Genomic DNA, 21389 nt, shown 5'->3' with positions numbered 1-21389 from the left:
CATCCAGCTTGCATTGCCATCCACTTTTGTAACAATCAGATATGCAAAGTTACTAACCCGTACAAAAGGTGAACTAGAAAAAAAGGAAACAAAGTAACGTTTTGAAATCAAGGGGCAAAATAATTAACTCGACACTCCAGAGCAAGATGGCGGCCAAATATCACCCTACTAGGACTACTGCGTCGTGTTTTCTGTGCTGATGCAAAGTTGTTGCACACATTTTCAAACGCAGCATTTTTTAATGAAGCGCGTATCCTCAATTTCAGCCTTTCTGAGCTGCTTGTTGTTAATGCATTCTGCGCATGCAAGTGCAATATGTTACCATGGTAATTCTTAGTAATATGCAGACTTGTGTCTTTTTTTTTTGTTCAAAAGCAACCCAAAAATGGGTTTACTAAAACAAGATCCACGAAAGTCGGATTGTGTCAATAGGGTAATTTCCTTTTAGTCCACTCCCATCAGCCGAAAATGGTAAACACGCCTTGAAAGGGCACAACAGAAATGAGAGGCTGCACCCTTCCATTCCCAGTTGGACCAAGAAAGAAACTGACGAAACTTTTACTGGCAGATTGTTACCAGTGGGGAGGGACTGTCAGAAGTCAAAATGAAATGGAATGGAATGAAATAACAATTCTAGGCGACAAGAGAAAAAAAAAAAGACCCACATGCAAAAAGAAAAGATACAAGGATGATCTCCCGTGCACCTGTCCTATCGCGAAAAGAACAGCACAATCAACGTCAACTATGTGTGGTACCTTATTAAAAATATCGCCAAATTTTATATATGAAATTACACCTCTTTAAACGGAATTAGCCAGTCCTGCAGAAAATGCGTATGCCCATGTACGACTTTGGCCATTATCTAGATAGTTATTGTTCCATACATCATCATTTGAAAAAAATGAAAATGCAGACACAGGATCAGAAAGTGCCTGGTTTAATCTCAGAATTCCCGTCCATCCTGAGTTCACATCTGGCAGTATGTTTGAAATCACAGAGGACCACTCCTGAGAGACAAATTGGGGCGTCCTGATCAACGAGGAGGCTGGTGTGATAGGCAGCATGTGGATACCGTGGATGTATTCCTTATTAGTACCAAAATAAGTGGTGTAATCCATTTTGTTTTCAAACAGAATTCCCGCAACCCTGTTGGGGATGATCTCCGATGGGACCACAGCGTTGCTGTCCTCAAAGAGGAAGTACGTTCCTATAGCTCGACTCATTATAGAAAGCATCAGGTTTCCTCTCTGCTCCATGGAGGTATCGCCAATTACTGCTCCCCATAACTTCATTCCATAGGCAAAGTTGTAATCTTCCGAACTAGACTCTTGGTTTCGTCCATCGTATGCGGAGAACAGCCCGCTGGCCCACGAATGGCCCTGGTACCAATCGAAAGACCTGGAAACAGGGAAGTAAGAATCCCCATCTGAAGGGTTGGCAACATCTCTGACCAAAGAGTTGACCCAGTCTTTATTGGCTTGAGCCCAGGTCCCATTGCCTATCTTGTTGTCGACATGTCCGATTACAGCTGCTGCGTGGATGAAGTAACCGTAATGGAAATGGTGATCGTTGTAATATGCAGATCCAAAGTCAACACCGGTGTCTCCACTTTGAGACCCAGTGGATGTCACTCCTCCATACCTTGTGTCGTACATTAGTGGATAGTACTGCTGGTTTGAGGTGAACACTCCAATAGTCTCTTTCAAGGTCTCTAAAAGACTCAGAGCAACCTCATCGTCCTGGATGATGTCTGAAATGACCAGCAAAATGTAAGCATACTTGTCCAGGACTTTTCCTGAAAAGTAGTTGGAGTCCAGCCCCGTCACTGCATTTTTGATGTCCTGCGAGATTTCGTCATTGGCAATTTGGGCAAGCTCTTGTAGTTGTTGTGCTGTGTATGAGAGAGTTTTACTCATGAAAGAGGCCCAAGGCAGAAATTGGATTTGAGAGGTTACGGTCTCTTGGAGTCCTAGGACATTGGTCAGGTAAGCCCTTAGTTTGCCCTTGGTGGTTGATTCCAATTGAACTCCCGTGTCACGAGCATTGGTTGATTCGTCGATGGAGTCGACTTGGTGGGGTAGGGCAAACACTAGGGTGCTTCCTGAAGATGACTTCCCCTTAGTGTCATATACGATACTATATGAGGCAACATTGGTGGAAATATCTGTCGAACCGGTAACCACTGCAGACTCAGGGTACATACCAGCCGCATAGTCGTAGTAAATTTCAGACTCTTCTTTCTCAGCTGCCTTGGCAACTTGCACAATTAACCCGTCAACCGACTCGGTTCCTTGCAGGGTGTAATTGTCTGTGATTTCTAACTTGTAGTCTGACGAAGTGCCCTCTGGGAGTGTCACATAAACCAACCATTCAATATCACTGAAAAGAGTTACTCTGAACTTTAGAACTCCGGAAGGAAGAGTTTTAGAAGTCTCCTGAGTTAGAGTCTTAAAACCAACTTGAGAGCTCAGTCTGAGTGTCAGAGATCCCTCGTAAACCCCAGAGACAAATCCCATTCCTTCCACCAATGGAGCGTGAACAGATCCGCTGGAGGATTGCAAAGTTGCCAATACTGACAATTCTTTCAACTCTGAAACTTGCAAACTCAATCCTGAAGATGTGAACTCTTTGGCCGATAAAACTAAGTGACCAACCAGGGTAGGATTAAGGAAGTAACTGGAGGCTCCGTTTGAATTGGTGGGCCCAAACACCTTATCACTCTCTGTGTAGTGAGAGATTCCCAGCCCGAGATGGTTTTCAGAAGTGTAGAATACACTGTATGGATAGGTGATTACCGCCCCCTTTTGATCACCAATAACAATGTTTTGGTAAAACTTGTTGGTCTGGTAGGGTTTGCCGTTGTTAGACACTGAGCTCAACAATGGAAGAGGTAAATCCTGTCTAGAGAAGACACTTGGAGGTGGTGCAGTGTCGATAGTTTCGAACAAATCTACGACACCAACATCTGGACTTGGCACGGTAGTCTGAGTTGGAGAGACCTTTGAAGTTTCTGTTGCAGTTTCAGTCCCAATGGCGCTGGAGGAATTGAAGCTACTATAGAGCGTTGACAAAGTTGTGAAAGTCGAGCCAAGTGAGGTTTGCGTAGCAGTCGCAGTTCCAATTATTGTAGACGAATTGAAGCTACTGTAGACTGTCTTCAAAGTTTCATAAGTTGAAGTTGACCGAGTTCCGTTCACTAGACCGGTGCTAATCTGCACACTTTCAGTCAAGGTTGCAGTTTCTATAGTTCTTGAGGCCGACGAAGTTGCCACAGGCTCTGTGACCAGAGGGTTGCTAGAAATTGAAGTCTCTAATCCTGTGCTGATTCGTCCCAAAGAACTTGTTGGGATTGATGTTGTAGCCGAAAAAACCGTGCTGGTAGTCGTCGGAGCCGTGGAGGCCTCAATTGGATTCACTGAGATGATTTTTTCAGTTTCACTTACCGATTGAGTCTCCTTTGCAGGTGCGGCTGAAGAACGAATGGTACCATAAGTTGCTGTGCTAGTGTAGTAGAGAGTGGTAGCATAAGTACTATAGCTTGTGGAGAGGTATAGTTCGTACCGTCCACTGGGGCCGTAGATAGTGGAAAATGCGGGAAGTTCATTTGGGTTTGATCCTTCGTTCGAATTGCCATTTGAAATTTCTCCAGTGGCTGCTTTCGTTGAGTCCCCATCGGCCGACTTGGATGGTACAACTCCGTCACCATCAGCATAAACAGTGACAGTTCTTGGAGCGGCAGTAAAAGTCTTCGTAACCTTTGAGGTGGACCATACTGAAATGACTGCTCCACTGACTATATTGGTCAACAGAACCAACAACAAGAAAAGTTGTGGCACGTTGGAAGAGAATGACATTTGGGAAGCTAACGAGAGAAAGGTTTGATATGATTACGGAACAACCTGAATGCTATGCTACTCATATATATAACCGTTGGATGGTGGATGACACCAGCCATTGATCATTAGGTCCTGTTTTTTACCTCAAATACCCGTGAATCAGGCACATTAACAAAGAAGGTTGGTTTCATTTCTACTTTAGAAATCTACTGATGCACAGCGACACGGATGCAGCAAAAACTAATAATAAAAAGCTCGAAAAAAAACCGTTGAAATGCAAGGTTATTGCCAAATCGAGCAATCACGTACCAGCCATGCCCTTCCAAACCATTTTTAGGTCGATTCAGTCCACTCTGAGAAGGGTGTTAATTTCATTACTATTGATTCAATCTGATCTGATCGCAATCAATACGATCGTAAACTATGATATGCACTGTTATTTCGCCTATTTATTTCCCCTTTTTGTACATTACTCCCTTATACTCGTTAAAATCAAAACTGCCCTTCCTTGAGGTCAACGGATCTTCTTCTTCATCTGAATTGGGTGCGTTGACAGATGCGGAAGACTCATCGCAACTCTTCAATCCAAATTCAAATCGGTTTTCCCATTTGTCGTGAATTTTATTGTACATGTGTTCTCCCTTTTCCTTAACCTGATCCAACAGAGAATTATTCTTTGTATGACCTGTAAACTCAACCCCATTGCGCTCTGCAATTGTGGTTGAGCTTGGGTCCATATTTGGGAGCGCACTGTTCAGCTCGGTGGAGCACCTTCTTTTGAGATTTTGAGGCGACATGTGGTCAAATATTGCTTTCTCCTCTTCCTTGGATCCTGCGCTTCCTTGCCTGCGAAGCTTTGCCTTGGACATCTCGTTCTTGTAATTTGATGTTGACCTCCGCACTAGCCCCGGTGGTGGGATAAAAAAATCCTCCACGGGGACTTTTACTGGTTGTGGGATAGGGTCCATTGAGTTTGCTCTGCTCACCGGCTTCAAAGGCGGCGTAAAGTGTAGGGTCGAATCCTCGTTCATTGTTTCTTCTAGCTCACTTTTGACCGGTCAATTGGTAGTGAGGTTATGTCAACTGATTATGCTTATAATTTGATGGATTGCTAGTTTCCACCTTGTGTAGATGTGTGCTTGCTGGGACAAAAAGCTTAAACAAATCCGGCTGTAAAATCAGGTTATAAAGCCAAAAGATGCGCGAAGAATGGCAAATTGTGTGAAAGGCCGTGAGTGATGCACTACCACGTCATTGTCTATGCGACGAATTATCTGGGGTGAATATGATCAGAAAGCACTTTTTGCAGATGTTTATACAAAAGGACAAGTATTTGGTTGTAGACCTTCCTCAAGGACAAACAAAGTTGTAAGTAGCTTAATTGGGGAAATTCGATACTAATCAGCGTTTTTGCGGTACTAACAGCGTCATTTTTCAGTCATTATATTTGGCTTAGAGACCATTGTAGATGTAAACAGTGCTATGATCACTTGACAATTCAAAGACTGGTGAATTCTCCAGAGGTAAGTCACAAGACACTTATTTAAAAAAATTTTGTGATCAGCTAATTTACTAACAATAGATCCCGTTGGAAATCTCTCCACACCACGTCTCGGCTTCGGAGGATGGACTGAGTGTGAATGTGGTATGGCCTGACGAACATCAAAGCAAGTATGACCTGAAATTTCTTGCAAACAACTCATATTGGCCACCGTTGAACCCGGAGTCTGGTGCTAAAATCCATTCTGGTAACGGTAAGTTGGACAAAGTTCCGTGGAATGTCGAATTTCTGAAAGAGAATTTGCCCCAGGTTGAGTACTCCAAAGTGATGGACACCAGCACAGACGATGGGATTGCAGAATGGTGTCTGAAAATCTGGAAATATGGGTTTTGTTTTGTTAACAACACCCCTGTTGACCCAGAATCGACTAAGAAGTTGATAGAAAGAATTGCATTTATTAGACCTACCCACTATGGTGGATTCTGGGATTTTACGTCTGATTTGTCAACTCATGACAATGCCTACAGTGATGTCGCTATCCCATTGCACATCGACAACACTTACTTCACTGACCCCGCTGGCTTGCAACTGTTTCATCTTTTGAAGCACACTGGAGAAGGTGGAATCACCACCCTCTGCGATTCGCTTCATGCTGCCAATATCTTGAAGCAGCAGAACCCTGAGTATTATGAAATTCTATCAAAAATTCCAGTTCCAGCTCATTCCGCCGGAGAGGAAAATGTGTTCATTCAACCATCTCATGCTAAACCCATTATCAATCATGATAACGAGGGAAATGTCATCCAGGTCCGCTGGAACACGAGCGATCGTTCAGTCATGAACGGGTTGTCCTTTAAAAACCCTGAAACTGAAGTCCCCCTGTTCTACGCTGCAATCAAGAAATGGAACGATATCATTGAATCCAAGGACAACGAGTTCTTTCACCAATTGAAACCGGGACAATGTCTCATCTTTGATAACTGGAGGGTTTTTCATTCCAGAAGGACCTCTTTCACTGGGGAACGTAGAATGTGTGGTGCTTACATCAACCACGACGATTATGTTAGCAGGGTAAAGCTACTCAACTTGTCTAGGGACGATCTCCTTGAAACACTATAGAGTCTTGGATATCAAGACACTTTTCCAGATCTGTCCAATTATCTACTGCGACAAATCGTATATCTTTTATATTATCAGAATCCAATTGTTTTATCTCTAGAACTTCCTGGCCTAGCTTTCTTAAAGCTTCACTTGCCGATCCTCCTCTTATAACTACCCCCTTGTCAGCCTTCAACATGGCAAGACAATCAACACTACTGTCTCCAACGTATAGAACTTTCCCTCCATTCAATCTAGATTTAATTTCGACCACCTTAACCATTTTATCGTATCCTGTTGTTATTCCATCATCTCGCAAAGTACCTAGACAATATCCGTCCTCGTCAAACTCGAAATCGTTTCCTATCATCATTATCTCGTTGGGAACGGGATCAAACCCTATGGACCTCAAATATGCCTCTATAATTTTTTGAGTCCAATTAACACTAATCACCCCAAAACCAATATTTCTGTCTCTTAACTTTTGCAAGACTTCTGGGAACCCTTCATGGATAACAAGATTCTCGACCTGTTTATTAAAGCTATTCACATGAACACCGTGAAAGCAGTTCAACTTGATAACATCAATTTTTGTCTTCATCTCAACAAATTCTCCAAAATATTTCTGGAATTCAATCTCCTTCTCCATAGTATCCCTATGCTTAAACTCATGATTGGGCAAATGGACCTCAAAAAGCTTTTTGAACCGATCCATATAGAGCTTTTGGAAATACTTGAAATCCCAAGGATAACCTTCTGGCTTATCTAATCTAAGAGCTTCAAAGACCAACGGAATCGTATCCTCCTTAGTAATGGTTCCGTCCCAATCGCTCAACACCAGAGATAGGCTATCCGGTTCTAGAAACTGTCGAAATAGCTCACTCTGCTGTTCCATGATCTCTGGCGTGTGGAATCTTTGTGTCTTGCCAGCAAGTACTTTGCTTCTACTCCTCCGGGCTCCGAGACTGAACTTTGACGAAAAATATATCAGATTATGTAATCGGTCAACTAAATCTACTTAGATCTTTATCTTGACTATTCGTAAACCTCTGCATAGTAGGAAGGGAAATTGGTCTTCATCTCCTTTATATAGTTTTGCCAATCAGAGAGCTGAACCGTATTAAGGCCAGTTTCGTTGTGGAAACTCCTATTGCTAACAATATCCCGATCAATCTTCTTCGAACTTCGAATAACTGCCTTAATAGCTTCTTGCTGGTTCTCCACTTGTTGTTTAGTCGCCGTCTCTTTTAGCTGTTTGGATAGTATTTTGTTGAAAGAAGCAATGAGCGAGGACAAAATATCTCCCGTCGACAACAACCCAGGTTTGATGGTAACAAGCTTTGATAAGATGATGCTGCTGAGTAGAACAATAGCATTATCATCCCTGAATCCTTTGTTGATCAAACTCATCATGATGTCCTCATAATTAATTATGTACTCAACAGAAACAAATCGGTTGCTATGTTCAACAGACAGTAACAGGTTGTAGATCATTTCGTACACAGACTTTCGTAGTTCCAGTCCATTGTCAATTTTATGCTTGAATGGTCCAATTTGAATTACCTTGATGTATTCCCTCTTGGGTAATAATTCCTTGTCGATTATGTTCCCCAAAACCTTTGCAACAATTTGTAATGCTATGAATGGGGCACTATGTAATGCAGAAACCAGAAGATTCACGGATATCTGTTTCAAATGCAAGTTGTTATTGAACACCATTAACGAACAGCGGCCAAGCAAGTCTCGGAATAACCCCGAATGGATCTTGATCAATAATTCATCACTGTAAAATTGCTTTATCAAAGTTGCTGTAGTGTACTTGGTATGAATAAGTTCACTCATTGCCAGTTTGTCGGCCAGAGTCATCAATCTTTCATGATATGTGTGACCAATGTTGAACAGTACCTTTGAGGCTATGGTGCAGGTATTCTCTTCAAACTCGGAGTCATCCTCAATATTGGCAAGTAACTGGAATACAGTATCCCAAATGTCATTAGCATGCTTTTTGTCAACAGATTCTGAAACAATTACCAAAGATTCAAGATAGAGAGGCCTGAGTTTTGAATCTACCTTCAGCAGTTGCTCCAACACGACTGGCAAATATTCATTTATGTGGTACTTCACCAAAACTCCCAAAGCTTCAGTTGCACTTTGTCTGATTGCCACATCTTCATTGTCAAGTTGTTGCAAGAAAACCTCAAGGGGAACCTTGAACTTTTGACCTCTGTTGCGAATAATTTGGGTAAGGAACTGAACAGAATATAGTAAATCTAACTGTGAGTTCAAATTTTCCAAGTTTTGGTTAATCAATGAGTCATCATCAGAAATATAGCAAGACACTGTGGCAATTATTCTAGCTCCATGTTTACTCTCCTTCCCAACCTTCGAATTGAGATGCTGGAAAAACTCCCGGGTATTGAATATTTTCTCGGTTGTATCTTTTGTTAATCTCACAATTAACACTGGGTCAATGAGGTCGGAATCAGAATATTGAATAATGATTTCCGAAAGGGTTTGTGCGATATCGGAATCAATATCAGTGTTTTCAAGCAAATGCGTGATGATATCTACCAAGTTGGCGTGCTGCTTCTTGGAGAAGTTGCTGTATTCAGTTTTGCTGACTCTTCTCAGACTGTTGATTATATTCAGCTTTGTATCCTGAGAGAGCTCAATTGTTTTACTTTTTGAAAACTGCAGCAGTGTGGTCAAAACTGCAGACCTAAATTCACTTCGTGTGATTAAGTTCAAAACTGGTTCTGCTAGTTGTTGACCCAAGATGGGAGAAAAGGAGTCGTTGGCATATGATTGTTCAACTGCCTTCCCAATATTAAAGATACAGCACATCGACAAGGATTCAAAATGTAAGCATTCCGAGTAGACTTTCACAATTTTTAAAAAATGATCCTCAGATACTTTAACTATGACAATGTAATTGGTCAAGACCATCAAAGAACGTTGGCGGATTTCACTAGACAGATTCTTAGTCAATGCCTTGGAGCAAATAAGTTCTTCTAACTCCTCCAAAGATACATTACTAGGAGTCACTTGGACATATGCCTGTAAAAATGCATCGAAGGCGTTCAGGCCCTCCAAAGTGGAATCATGACTCGAAATTGCAAACTGGATATTAGTCAAAATCTTTGGTAAGTAATCTTCAAAATCAGTCAACCTGTTATTCTTTAAAAGAGATGCGTAAAAGTTCAGCAAGTCAAGGTTAATTGTATTATTCAAATCGGTTAGCACTTCAAGTTTGCCAAGAATTGGACCTACCTGAGCCCCCAATCCATCAGTGACATCAAACAAAGAGCTGAAAAATTTCAAGAACAAGTTGGTTTCCGACCTATGCTTCGGAGTTAGAATGGCACTAATTCTATCACTCAATTTTGGAAGTGCTTTCGTTAACAGCAGGAGTGGGGATTCAGCTTCCTGAGAGTCAGAATCAGTTGGCCGGTAGTTGTCAATGTTGTAATATTGACTGTCCAACGAAGTGAACTCAATAATTGTTGTTAAAGTAATCAAACATTCATCAACAACGGAATCAATAGAGTCATCCAGCTGATTTATAAGGGAATCAAATACAACTTGGTAAATCGTCAAAAGAGTTGAAGGTTGATGTTTTAAGATGGTTCTTATTAGTCTAGCCGAATCCCTTCTCAATTTCCAAGAAATATCATCGGTATCATCGTCAGATTGATTTAATTCTTCATCATCATCTGAAAAGTCAGCATAATCATCAGCATCAACGTCATTGTCCATTTGGTAATCATCATCATCCTCAATAGCCAATGGGTTGTATGATAAAAATAAACGGCAATAATTGATAATTTCAGAGATGTGAAGACTGATTTGTTCATATGTAGTATTGGAAACAACGACTGAAAGAGCAACTAATGCCTCTGATCGAACTTGATCCGTAGAAATCTGCTTGTCATAATCGTCATCAACTTTGCTCAACTTATCTATTTGTAGCTCCGAGATGATAACCTCTACGATTCGATTGATGAATGGGTGCAATTTCAAGGAATCAACTTTGAAAAAACCAGATAATAGCGCAAGTCTAGTGGATTGAGAGGGCAAATCTGCATATGAAGTTGATTTCGAATTCTGAGATTGGAATGCCTCCTCAATTCCCTCTAATACCTGTTCGACTTGACTAGTGTTCAGCACCTTAATTAAGGAACACAGAGCTACCACTGCCTTCCTGGCAATTAATGTGTCATTTTGGAAACAAACGTCAATCAACAATCGCCAAGTCTTATCTTTCTCTGAATCGTCCATGGCAATTCCTAAATATCTGATTAAATCAGAGATGATTTCAATATAGTCAATCTTTGAGATAACTTCTTTGTAATTCAGGTACCCAGGAAGCAATTTGGAAACAATTGTATGCGCAGTCTTCTGATCAACAACCAAGTTTTCTAAAACGTTGTGCATTGCCATGGTGTAAACGGTGGACGTGATAGTGGTCTTTTTCGGTTTAACATCCAAACTCAAAACCAATTGAATGGCATTCTCGCTACTCAAGGTTGGCATTAGTGGTTTAAAACATTTGACAGCCTGGTTCTTGATCTCTGACTGAACATCTTTCAGAGCCTTAATTAACACCGTGATCAACTGGCTAGATAAACGTGGAGAATTCGTGAAAACCGACGGAGTTTCTGAGATAATCTTGTATAGATCGCTTAGAGCCATAAACCGTAGATCTTGATCCAGTTCATTCGTTTTTTGAAAGAGATTGTTTATCTGAGAATCAGAGACACTAGCAGACATGATCTTTGAGGGGTGTTCAAAGGAGAGAATAGTAGATGCAGATAAACTTCGAGGGTGGTAGGTCAGATGATCAAGGGTGAACAGATCAAAGGTTCAGTGATGAAACATGGGGCCTTTAAAGATTTGTAGGTTAAGGAGAGACAGACCAAATGATAATTAGTTGCAAGGTTATACTGTGTGTAGTACAGATGGAATTTTGGAGAATATTTCAGCCTACAAGTGGTTACAGGTAACATGGTGCTAGTCTATTAGTGAGTGTTGAATGTGTTATAAAGGTGAAGTCGTTCAGGTAGATTTTCGTTCTTTCTTTTCTTTCTTCTTCTCCTTCTTCTCCTTCTTCTCCTTCTTCTCCTTCTTCTCCTTCTTCTCCTTCTTCTCCTTCTCCTTCTTTTCTTTCTTCTCCTTCTTTTCTTTCTTCTCCTTCTTCTCCTTCTTTTCGGTTTCCTCATCCTGCTTATCTTCATTAGTAGCCTCGGATTCCTCTGCGTCCTTTTCATCTTTGTCCAAATAGTCAGTATCGTCAATAAACTCGGTTACTTCGACCTTCTCCACAATTAAATTGCTCAAACCTTCATCCCTAACATCCTCTGCATCTTCCCTGTCTTTTGATTTATGTTTATGATCTATTTCCTCTACTTTTTCATCATTTTCCTGTTTTTCTTCCTCTACTAAATCTTTTTCTTCCCCCTCCTTCTCTTCCTCCTTCTCTTCCTCCATTTCGACGTTTTTCACGTATATCTTCTCTCCAGTAAGAACATTAAACAATCTGCTGGCTCTGATCACATAATCATACTCAGGAGCCTTGATCTCTTCCTTTGTCTCCTTCTCTTCATCTTCTCCTTCCTTTTCCTCTGCCTCTTCCTTGGTCTGTCCGTTCTTTACGTTTTCCTCAAGTTGCTTTATCAGCTTCTGCTCTGCTTGCTCACAGAACGCATTCCATCGTTCTACAACCGTTTTGAACTCTCCAACCAAACGGTCTCGAGATTGCCCCTGCATTCCCTCCAGGTAACTACTTAGAGCTGCCTCATACTCGGAAGGAATAACAGAAAGGTGTCTCAACACCCAGTTCTGTTTCTGCTTGGAAAATTTCCAATTATCTCTATCCTCATGAAACTGTCTAAGATAAGCAAGCTGATCTTTTTCTGGTGGGGGTGGCCTTTCTGATTTGGGTAACTTCTTTCTCTTTGGAGCCTTCTTACTCCCCTCAGGCTCACTTTTGACAGGCTCTCGTGTGCGTTTCTTTGTGGTTTTTATAGCTCCTTCTAAATGTTCCACACTAAAGGGGTCATTCAAAATCTCATTTTGGACCTTGAGGCCAATTTTCTTCCACGCTGGGGTCTTTGGGGGCATGAGTTTATGAGCTGTGAAATCTTTTGCCCTCTACCAAAATTATTTATTTTATTTTGTTTTACTTTATTTTCCATCCGCGAAATCTTTCTTGATGAAAAAAAATTCCATCCAAGAGCTTACCTGTGATATTTACTGTCTTCTTCCCAAGCCGAAGCCATTAGGAAAAGTCAGACAGACGTCGAGCTCTTCTCAGTGGAGGACAATACCAGTTTGCTAATGTGGTAGTGGAGCCTCTTTTGGTAACCATTGCCATTTTTGTTTGGGGTAGAACATCCTATTGTCTACCTGTCTAAGACATTAGCCAGATTAAAGTACACTAAGTTTGAGTCCGTCTTGTGGATTACTCCTCAACCCTAGATGGATATGGAAAGATGTACACATTCTATTATAACCTGAACTTTTTATTATCCTACCTAAAGTGAGACGGAGACTAATCGCTTGTATCCGTCAACACTATCCTGCAGGTCTGAAACCTTGACCATTTCATCAGGCCCATGAGCCACCATGATGCTTCCTGGTCCGTACAAATATCTGGTCAAATTGGAGCCCGTCACTAGGAATGGTACATCGGTACTGTAGGCTGCAATGTAGTTCTCGAACCCTTCAACCTTGTAATCCAAGAAAGTAGCATCTTCTTTGGAGTGAAAGGTAATGTCTGTATACTCCTCGAAGGGGGCAATGGCCTCGTAGATCAGCTTCTCTACAGCGTCAATGTCTTTAGCCACGCGGATTAAAACCTTGGCATGTGCTTCCGAAGAAATAACATTAGCAGCTACTCCTCCGTTGATCTGTCCCGCGTTGACTGTGGAGTTTCCCAGCAAATCACTGACAGGCCAAGAAGTCTCAAAAAGCAACTTGTGCAAAATCTGGACCAACATAGCGTCGGCATCAATTCCCAGCTCAGGGTATCCAGAATGACAGGATTTTCCTGTAATCTTCAGGTCAAACAGTGCAATTCCCTTGTGTCCAATGGCAAGCTTGTTCTCGGTAGGTTCTCCAAAAATGGCAGTGTCCCATTTAGCACCCAAGGTCTTGCTAGCTGTGCGCATTCCATCACCTCCAATCTCTTCACCAACGACGTACAAAAGACTGACATCACCTTCTTTGATGGAGCCCTCTTCCAAGAGATTTAGGAAGGCAATCACTTGTGCCGCAACTGATCCCTTAGCATCACAGCTTCCTCTGCCAAAGATATAGCCACCTTCCTCAACTTTGTAGGGAAGATAAGGGGGAACTGTGTCTAAGTGAGAAGTTAGCACAACCTTAGTGTTGCGGGTGGTTCCCAAATAAGCATACAAATTGTAACGTTCAGTTTCGTCCTCGACCTTGTTCAACTCCACAGTAAGACCCCTACTGGCTAGATAATCGGCCAACCACGATACTACTTCTTGTTCATAGCCCGAAAGAGATTTGATGCTGACCAAATGCTTATGTAGCCCAACGAGATCTACATCAGGACCTTTACTGATTGAAGGGTCGGCAAAAAGATGCTGGACCATGTGGTCAGACACCCATGGTATCGACAACGCCAGTGAACTCAAAACGAGTGAAAATGTGAAGACAATCGAGTGAAATTTCATTTTGGGCAAGTGGTTTGAGAAGGTCCAGTGTTCCGAATTCGAACCTGATAACTAGCTGATAGCGAATTTCTTTATCAGACAAATGGAATGCCAGCTGAAAATATCAATTAACAGAGTCACAGGTGAGAAAGAAAAAGAGATACGGGTGGTATTTAAATAAACACAGACTAAGCAGATAAGTTAACAATGGGTCAATTAATGCGGGCCGAAAAGCTTATCAAAAAAATGCTTAATCGTACGGAATTACAAGGTGTTATACTAGATTGGGATGAAACCATTACAGATAGAGATTCGTTGGATCTGATATTCCGAATAGCGTTCAGAGTTAAACCCGAATTCCCGTACAAATTGAACCATTTCGTTGGGATCTACAAGGATAGGTTTAGGGACTATGTCGACCATGAGGTGAAAGGGTCTGAATGTGAGGCGAGAGACACCGTCAAGAAGGAGATCCAGTACCAACGGGGAATGAAACCTGTGGAACTCTCCAGTGTTTATGAGGCAAGGAGGTTAGGGTTGTTCAAAGGGATAAGCAGGGAGAAATTTGTAAATTATGAACAGACATTGGGTCAGAATTCAGATCAGCTTTTACCTTTGAAGCCAGGGGTGGTTGAATTTCTGAAAATGCTATACAGGAAGGTCCCAATTACGATACTAAGCGTCAATTGGACTTCACTCATGATGAAGCAACGGTTGAAAGAGTTTGGTTTTGAAGAAGACAAAGAGTGGTTGCATTTTCTAGTTAACGAGTTGGTTTTCGACGAACATGGTATGTCCACCGGGAATAACACTGGAGAAGAGGAGGATATTCGAACGGGATACGATAAAATGATGAAAACTCGTCAAATTGTCAAAGATTGCCCAAATGGGAAACATTTCGTATACTTTGGAGATAGTTCCACTGATGTTTTAGCCATGATAGAGACTGGCAAAGCTGTAGCGCTTGGCACTGGGGCAAGAGATCAATTGAAAAGGATGGGTTTCAAGGTTGAAGGTCCAGAGGAAGAAAAAAACATGCACGATCTGTCCGAAGAAGCAGCGTACATTTTTGCCAAAGATTTCACTATAGTGGCGTCATAAATGCATGCAACTTGTGTGATTCATGTAATCAGAACATTAGAGCGGACTCAGCTTTTTACTAAATCTGCAACCGCATCTAGCCTATTTCACTCACTCGGAGGTCCTTAATTTTAGGCCCTTTTGCATACTTTATATTTTCGTCAAAAAGCATCTTGAACATTATAACGAGGGGCCAGTTGTCCATGAAAAGATCCAAAAATGCGTTGTTTGAATCACCGCAGGTTGGTTGTGCTTGAAAAAGAAACGGAAATTGACCAGCAATTTTTGTTACTATGAAAAGCACAACCTCCAGCGGTAATTGTGTGGTTTCTAAGACATCACATTCCTCACACAGATGCAGCACAATTGCATTTAAGCGGGTCTTGACTCGTGAGCAATTATGGACTTGTAGGGTCTAAAAAGAAAGAAAAAAAATTGGTCTTTTACTTACTTGCAGCCGATGGAACACAAAATCGTGTTTTTCGTCTGATGGTGTTAGACCTAATAGAAGTTTGAAGTTGTAGTACTCATTTCTTCTCAGCCAATCAGAGAATTGATTGTCTACAATATCCCCACCAAGAATGAGTCTTACCAAATTTCTTTCACTGTCGATGCCAAAGAACTCCTCCAAGTCAACACCACACATTGTTGAAAGTGGGAGCATAATCTGCGAAGAATGCTATTTGTGATATGTAGTCTATGCGTGACGGGCTGCAACAGAAAAGCCAAGATCTACCACATGTGCAATTTTCAGTGCTGCAGAACGCACATGAAATAATCTGGAATAGTAATTGCCGGAAGTGTGTACCGGATGCAATTTCACTCATGTTCCACCCATCCTCTTGCTTTGCAGCAGGTCGCCTACAAGATGTCGGATGGAACTTTGCCAGTATATAAAACTGTGTTAATAGAATAAATAAAGCCTCAATAAATAAGATGCTAGAGTGCTCAATACACTCGGTAAAAGTACATATGTGCCGTGCAAAAAGTGAACGTGCAAGACTAAAACAGACTATTTGCTTGGATCGTTCTTTTGGTAACCCAAAAATCCCTGGATTCTGTGGTCAGGGAGCATGTTCAAGTATTTCTCCGCAATTTCTCTGCAATCTTCGTAGTGGTTGGGTCCTGAAGTTTTGTAACATGATTCCAAGGCCTTTCTGCACACCTTTAAAGCTGACACTCTTATCCATTGCTCCCTAAGGAGAGATTCTTGCGCGTTATGCAGATCCTGAGAGTTGTTGTAGTCAATGTCATCAAACGAGACGTTTGGGGATCTTACGTGGTCTAGAAGATATGTTAATCGGTCTGAACTTTTCATTCTCGTCTCCTTCCACGCAATTTTACTTACCAACCATCCTGAATTTTCTATTTTCCTGGGGAGCTTGTGACAATCTTTTCAGAGTCTTCTCACTGGCTGAAAAGACTTTTGCTGGAGAGACCCAGGCCAAAATTCGCGGTTATTGGGTGGATTTTGGTGATCTATCGAATTACCCGGATTACTGGCATTCCCTTTCTGCACTTTACTATGAACAGTGTGAGGAACACAGAATATATTGATCTTTTGTGGTTGGTACACGTATATCCGAAGTTGATTGAGCCGAGCAGAACAATCAAGCCGAAATGTTAAGCCTGAAATTCTCCTTGCAAGTGAACGCAGACTTTAAGTTTTTAGTAAAGCTTATCTTTAGTTTGTTGCGAGTAAGGTACATATCATGAATCTGGACTCCAAGCACCAAAATCAGCAGCAACATGTTTTGAAATTGAATGGAGTTTGGGTCGCCTATGCCCACACTTTCTGTGCCTTAGCTGCATTCTTATCAGCTTTGATTGTTGGTGTGACGCTTCATTACCACAAGATCGTCCAGAATGGATACTATGGATATCCTGATGAGTGGTTTCCCAGTGTATCTGCTACAATTGGTGACAGATATCCCGAACGATCCATTTTTCAAATCATGATAGCCTTAACAGCAGGCCCCAGATTTTTACTTTTGTTCCTTTCGTATCTGAGGCTGAACAAGACTGGCTCTTATTTGCCACTAATAGGTCTTGTTTCAGGAATCTTGAGAACTTTTACTTGCGGCGGATGGGTTTACATTACTTCTACCGATGACCATGATGCACATGACATTTTTATGATCAGTTATATCGTGCTGACCATTCCATGGACTGTTTGTGTTACCAAATTGACCGATAAATCAAACAAGTTTTTGAAGAACGGGAGGAGGTTCACAGCTGTGGCTTTTTTCGGCCTGTTGGTTCCTCTGGTCTATCTCTTTATCCAGCATAAGGTTCACAGAGTTGCTGGAGCATACTCCTACTATGCTTACGTGGAATGGTCCTTGATCTTCCTGGACGTTGGATTTGATACTTGGTCAGTCGTTGACTTTGAAGATTTGGAATTCGAACTTTCAGCAGCTGAGAATGCCCCACCAACTGTGCTTAATCTGAGTTATTTTTCCCAAGATGAGACAAGTTCCACAGATGAGAAGGAAGCGGTCAAAGAAAAATTAGTCCCGGGACAGTATCCCGTCGATTCTCTGGTAGGGCTCACATTTATTCATTCAATTGTCCAGATTATAAATTCCTTTATTTTTTGGTCAGTTTTCACCGCTTTATTCTTATGCATTTGGCACTTTCCTTTGTGGAATATGGGAATATCAGGCTACGAGGCTGCTGCTTTATCCTTGATGGCTCCCATCCTACTTGTGGTGCCACCTTTACGGAATCTTTTTGCAAGATTCCCACAAATACCCAGACTATTAACCGCTTTATTCGGGGTTGGCTCTTATAAGTTTGAAGCTCCTGCGGACAGATTACTAATTCTTTCGGTCGGAACATGCTTCGGATTTATTTCTCTCTCCAATGAGATATGGACCTTGGGCCAAATTAGAGATTCTTTGGCGTTAAGTTGGTACTCGACGACGTTCACGCTTGGTTTGATTACTTCCTCCATTGCCAAGTTCGCCTTTTACACGAATAATCCTATATGGCCTATCATGCATACTGATAACGGTGGATTGAACATTTATGGAGTGATTATAGGTGTTGTATCTGCCTTGTTGACTCCTTCATATCTGACTCAATTGAACCCCACTGAAATCTCTTCTGGAGTCTCTAAAGGTTATCTGTTTCCTGCAGCGGTCGGAGTTGGAGGTCTAATTTTTTCTCTAGACGCCATGCTAACTGATACATCTACTCTCATCTTATGGTGCTGGGAGGGCTATCCGGTCAGGGGTCCTTTGCCAGTTCCTCATGGTGTCTTCACCTTTGTCGCAATGGCAATTGGTACTTACCTTGGTTTTACCAAACCCTCGCTGGTAAGTTCATCTTCCTTTTTCATCGCAGGATCTGCTGGGGCTGCAGTGCTCTATGCTTCCAGCGGATGGATAGGATATATCGGAGGATTGGTCTATTCAATTTTCCTAACTGGAATTGTCCCTGTTATATTTGCGTCAGCCAGTCAGTTCAACGTGGGACTTGTATTTGGACTAGGTTTTTTCCTTGCCATTTTGATCAGTTTGGCACATGTATGGGTAGTTGCCTATGCTTTTGTTCCAGCTGGATGGATATTGCGTGAACGTACAGACATTGTGTTAGGAATATCTGTTGCTATGGTAGGATTGGGTATTGTTGCTGGAAAAAAAGCCAATCTTATCGTAAGGGCAAAGAATCACGGTGTGGGTACAAGTCTTCGTAAGAGATTGACTAAGATTGCAGGTGTATTGTTGGTTTTATCGGCTGTTATTTCATTTAGAAGGTTGAATTTCGAAAAGCCACAACCTTACCACCCTGAGGACAAACTGCTTACTGCGGGTATATGGACTATCCATTTTGGACTAGACAATGACATGTGGGCTAGCGAAGGTCGCATGAGAGACTTGATTGGAGAATTGGAGCTAGACGTGGTTGGATTGTTGGAAAGCGATACCCAGAGAATAATCATGGGAAACAGAGATTTGACCCAGAAGTTAGCTGAAGAGCTTGGAATGTATGCCGATTTTGGTCCCGGTCCTAATAAACATACATGGGGTTGTGCTCTTCTTTCAAAGTTCCCTATCCTGAATTCTACACATCATCTCCTCCCATCACCCGTGGGAGAACTTGCACCAGCAATCCATGCAACGTTGAATGTTTATGGAGAACTGGTAGATGTGGTGGTATTTCATAGTGGACAAGAAGAAGACGTGGAGGATCGAAGATTGCAGAGTCTGGGAGTTGCAGATATAATGGGCTCGACAGATAGACCCATGGTGTTACTGAGTTACTTGGTGACCAAGCCGCTGAAAGGTAATTACCACACGTATGTGAGCGAAACTAATGGAATGCACGATATCGATTCTTCTGATTCGGATAGATGGTGCGAGTACATCTTGTACAAAAACTTGAGACGGACAGGGTACGCCAGGGTGAGTCGATCGACGATAACGGACACAGAGTTGCAAGTTGGAAAATTCCAACTCCTAGATGAAGGAGAGAAGGTAAACTACTCGGAAAAACGAATCAGGGAAAGCAAGGTCCCCAAAGGGCTGCAATTCCCTCGTCAGTTTAGAAAAAATGGTGTACGAGGCCACCGATACCATGTATTTGACGAACCTCGGTACTATGATAGTTAGAAGAGAATAATTAATACATTCATGTGAGTTTTTCTTTCTCAGCAATAGAACAATGATAAATCATTAATTTTTCGGACCAAACGGCTGCACAACAATCTGCACCGTTCCAAATTAGTAGCAACGTTCTAGCTCCTGGGGGGACTTTTGGGGGATTTTGAGTCTTTTTCGTCGGAAATGTGTCGTGAAGTAGGAGCAGTTGGTGGGAAGAAAGGGTCAAATTTTATCGTTGCGGTGGAAGCCAAAGGATTAGGGCCTAATGTGGGATTACGAGGAAGTTGAGGGGAACCATAGGGGAATGCTGGCAGAACTTGATGGGGAGCATATGACGGATAAGAAGAAGGAAAGGAGGAAGGAGCAATTGACACTGGGGGGATTTGTGCATACTGAATTTGTGGTTGTTGATGTTGACTGGGTTGCTGAATCAGGTGCTGCTGTTGCTGATGATGATAATGTGGTGGTTGGCGATTTTGATGCGGAGCTTGAGCTTGGGGTTGGGTGGGTGACTGGTGCACTTGACTTTGAGTCTGATTAGGAGGCCGCTGGTGCTGGAACTCGGATTGGTGATGAACGTAATGCTGAGGGTGGGAATGCTGTGCGTGAGTGTGGTGTTCCTGGTGAGGTAAGCTTGCTGCTGCCAACTGTTGCGAAATTTTGGCGTTCTCCTGTTTCAAGGTAGTCAGTTCGTACTCTAACATTTCTATGTATTCAGCACTTTTTTTCAAGATCAACGCTTTGGAGTCGTGATCAGGCTTCACCGATGGAACACATCTTTTCAGCCGTTGAAAACCATCTGTAATCTTCTCACGTCGACGCTGCTCTGAACGGATGTGTAGTTTTCTCCGTAGGGGGGAGCTTGATCGAGTACTTTCTGTAGAGGCCTCTGGTATCTGTGACGACTGGCTACCATCACCTACTGGGAATTTTTCCTGCACAGAAGAGTTTTTAGACATACCTGGAACGTGGTAATGTTGTTTTTTCTTCAGTTTGTATGCACTCCTGTTCCTATGTAGTCTCCTGTTGGTCAAACGGAGGTGGTTGATGGGCTTCTCTGAGTCTGTTGCTTGGATCTGTGTTGATTTTTCAACAACTCGTCATCGAATAGTTGCGGGAACAGAACGACGAAACGTTCTCTGTCCCAGAACTTATTACAATTTTGAAAAATGAAAAGGAAAAAGAATGACAAAACTGTGTCCATGGTTACCATGGCTGGCGAAATGACCCAACATAGTGCCTACATCAAGACGCAACTATCACAACAATAATCACTAACCACGAAACTTAATCAGCCAAAGAGAAAAGCATACCACTCTGGGCCCACAAAAAGAAACAACATTACAATTCACCGCAGGTACGTCGAACTCACAATAACGAAAACACCGAGGAAAAAATTAATCATGTTAAATTTGTTCCATGCAGATCTGTCAGGTAGGTATGGATACCAGCCTATTGCGAGCTCTACAGACCCGCTAAATCTTGTCAGTGATCAAGACTCAACCTCGGCCGCTGTAAAACTTCTAGATTTTAGCGCAAAAGAGGGAAAAAAAAAAGGAAGAGCAAATTAATGCGGCAAATGCACCGA

At 42.1% G+C, this 21389-nt stretch overlaps 11 protein-coding genes across 11 annotated transcripts; 3 read left to right on the top strand and 8 right to left on the bottom strand.

The window, feature by feature from the left end:
• Nucleotides 1–800: 800 nt before the first annotated feature.
• PAS_chr1-1_0130 (uncharacterized protein) lies at nt 801–3854 on the bottom strand (the record flags this gene model as incomplete). The annotated part of the gene is made up of 1 exon (XM_002489730.1): nt 801–3854. One exon carries the CDS (start codon nt 3852–3854, stop codon nt 801–803), a length of 3054 nt encoding a protein of 1017 aa, XP_002489775.1.
• A 431-nt stretch (nt 3855–4285) lies between these two features.
• Nucleotides 4286–4867, bottom strand: PAS_chr1-1_0478 (uncharacterized protein; the record flags this gene model as incomplete). Its single annotated transcript, XM_002489729.1, has 1 exon — nt 4286–4867. The coding sequence occupies one exon, from the start codon at nt 4865–4867 to the stop codon at nt 4286–4288; it is 582 nt and encodes a 193-aa protein (XP_002489774.1).
• Nucleotides 4868–5121: 254 nt separating this feature from the next.
• PAS_chr1-1_0129 (uncharacterized protein) lies at nt 5122–6456 on the top strand (the record flags this gene model as incomplete). The annotated part of the gene is made up of 3 exons (XM_002489728.1): nt 5122–5204; nt 5275–5359; nt 5419–6456. The coding sequence occupies 3 exons, from the start codon at nt 5122–5124 to the stop codon at nt 6454–6456; spliced, it is 1206 nt and encodes a 401-aa protein (XP_002489773.1).
• PAS_chr1-1_0477 (uncharacterized protein) lies at nt 6428–7330 on the bottom strand (the record flags this gene model as incomplete). Its single annotated transcript, XM_002489727.1, has 1 exon — nt 6428–7330. One exon carries the CDS (start codon nt 7328–7330, stop codon nt 6428–6430), a length of 903 nt encoding a protein of 300 aa, XP_002489772.1.
• A 140-nt stretch (nt 7331–7470) lies between these two features.
• PAS_chr1-1_0128 (Hypothetical protein) lies at nt 7471–11205 on the bottom strand (the record flags this gene model as incomplete). The annotated part of the gene is made up of 1 exon (XM_002489726.1): nt 7471–11205. The coding sequence occupies one exon, from the start codon at nt 11203–11205 to the stop codon at nt 7471–7473; it is 3735 nt and encodes a 1244-aa protein (XP_002489771.1).
• Nucleotides 11206–11490: 285 nt separating this feature from the next.
• PAS_chr1-1_0476 (uncharacterized protein) lies at nt 11491–12555 on the bottom strand (the record flags this gene model as incomplete). Its single annotated transcript, XM_002489725.1, has 1 exon — nt 11491–12555. One exon carries the CDS (start codon nt 12553–12555, stop codon nt 11491–11493), a length of 1065 nt encoding a protein of 354 aa, XP_002489770.1.
• A 413-nt stretch (nt 12556–12968) lies between these two features.
• On the bottom strand, nt 12969–14135 carry PAS_chr1-1_0127 (Hypothetical protein; the record flags this gene model as incomplete). Its single annotated transcript, XM_002489724.1, has 1 exon — nt 12969–14135. The coding sequence occupies one exon, from the start codon at nt 14133–14135 to the stop codon at nt 12969–12971; it is 1167 nt and encodes a 388-aa protein (XP_002489769.1).
• Nucleotides 14136–14321: 186 nt separating this feature from the next.
• Nucleotides 14322–15215, top strand: PAS_chr1-1_0126 (Hypothetical protein; the record flags this gene model as incomplete). The annotated part of the gene is made up of 1 exon (XM_002489723.1): nt 14322–15215. The coding sequence occupies one exon, from the start codon at nt 14322–14324 to the stop codon at nt 15213–15215; it is 894 nt and encodes a 297-aa protein (XP_002489768.1).
• Nucleotides 15216–16206: 991 nt separating this feature from the next.
• On the bottom strand, nt 16207–16549 carry PAS_chr1-1_0124 (Hypothetical protein; the record flags this gene model as incomplete). The annotated part of the gene is made up of 2 exons (XM_002489722.1): nt 16207–16478; nt 16543–16549. 2 exons carry the CDS (start codon nt 16547–16549, stop codon nt 16207–16209), a joined length of 279 nt encoding a protein of 92 aa, XP_002489767.1.
• A 357-nt stretch (nt 16550–16906) lies between these two features.
• Nucleotides 16907–19810, top strand: PAS_chr1-1_0123 (Putative sensor/transporter protein involved in cell wall biogenesis; the record flags this gene model as incomplete). The annotated part of the gene is made up of 1 exon (XM_002489721.1): nt 16907–19810. One exon carries the CDS (start codon nt 16907–16909, stop codon nt 19808–19810), a length of 2904 nt encoding a protein of 967 aa, XP_002489766.1.
• Nucleotides 19811–19935: 125 nt separating this feature from the next.
• On the bottom strand, nt 19936–20760 carry PAS_chr1-1_0122 (Hypothetical protein; the record flags this gene model as incomplete). Its single annotated transcript, XM_002489720.1, has 1 exon — nt 19936–20760. One exon carries the CDS (start codon nt 20758–20760, stop codon nt 19936–19938), a length of 825 nt encoding a protein of 274 aa, XP_002489765.1.
• Between the last annotated feature and the right edge of the window lie 629 nt (nt 20761–21389).

This window comes from Komagataella phaffii, chromosome 1 (genome assembly GCF_000027005.1).
Source record: "Komagataella phaffii GS115 chromosome 1, complete sequence".
In the NCBI taxonomy this organism is placed as follows: Eukaryota; Fungi; Ascomycota; class Pichiomycetes; order Pichiales; family Pichiaceae; genus Komagataella; species Komagataella phaffii.
The sequence above is the reverse complement of the archived record's forward strand: the minus strand, read 5'-3'. Positions and strand labels throughout refer to the sequence as shown.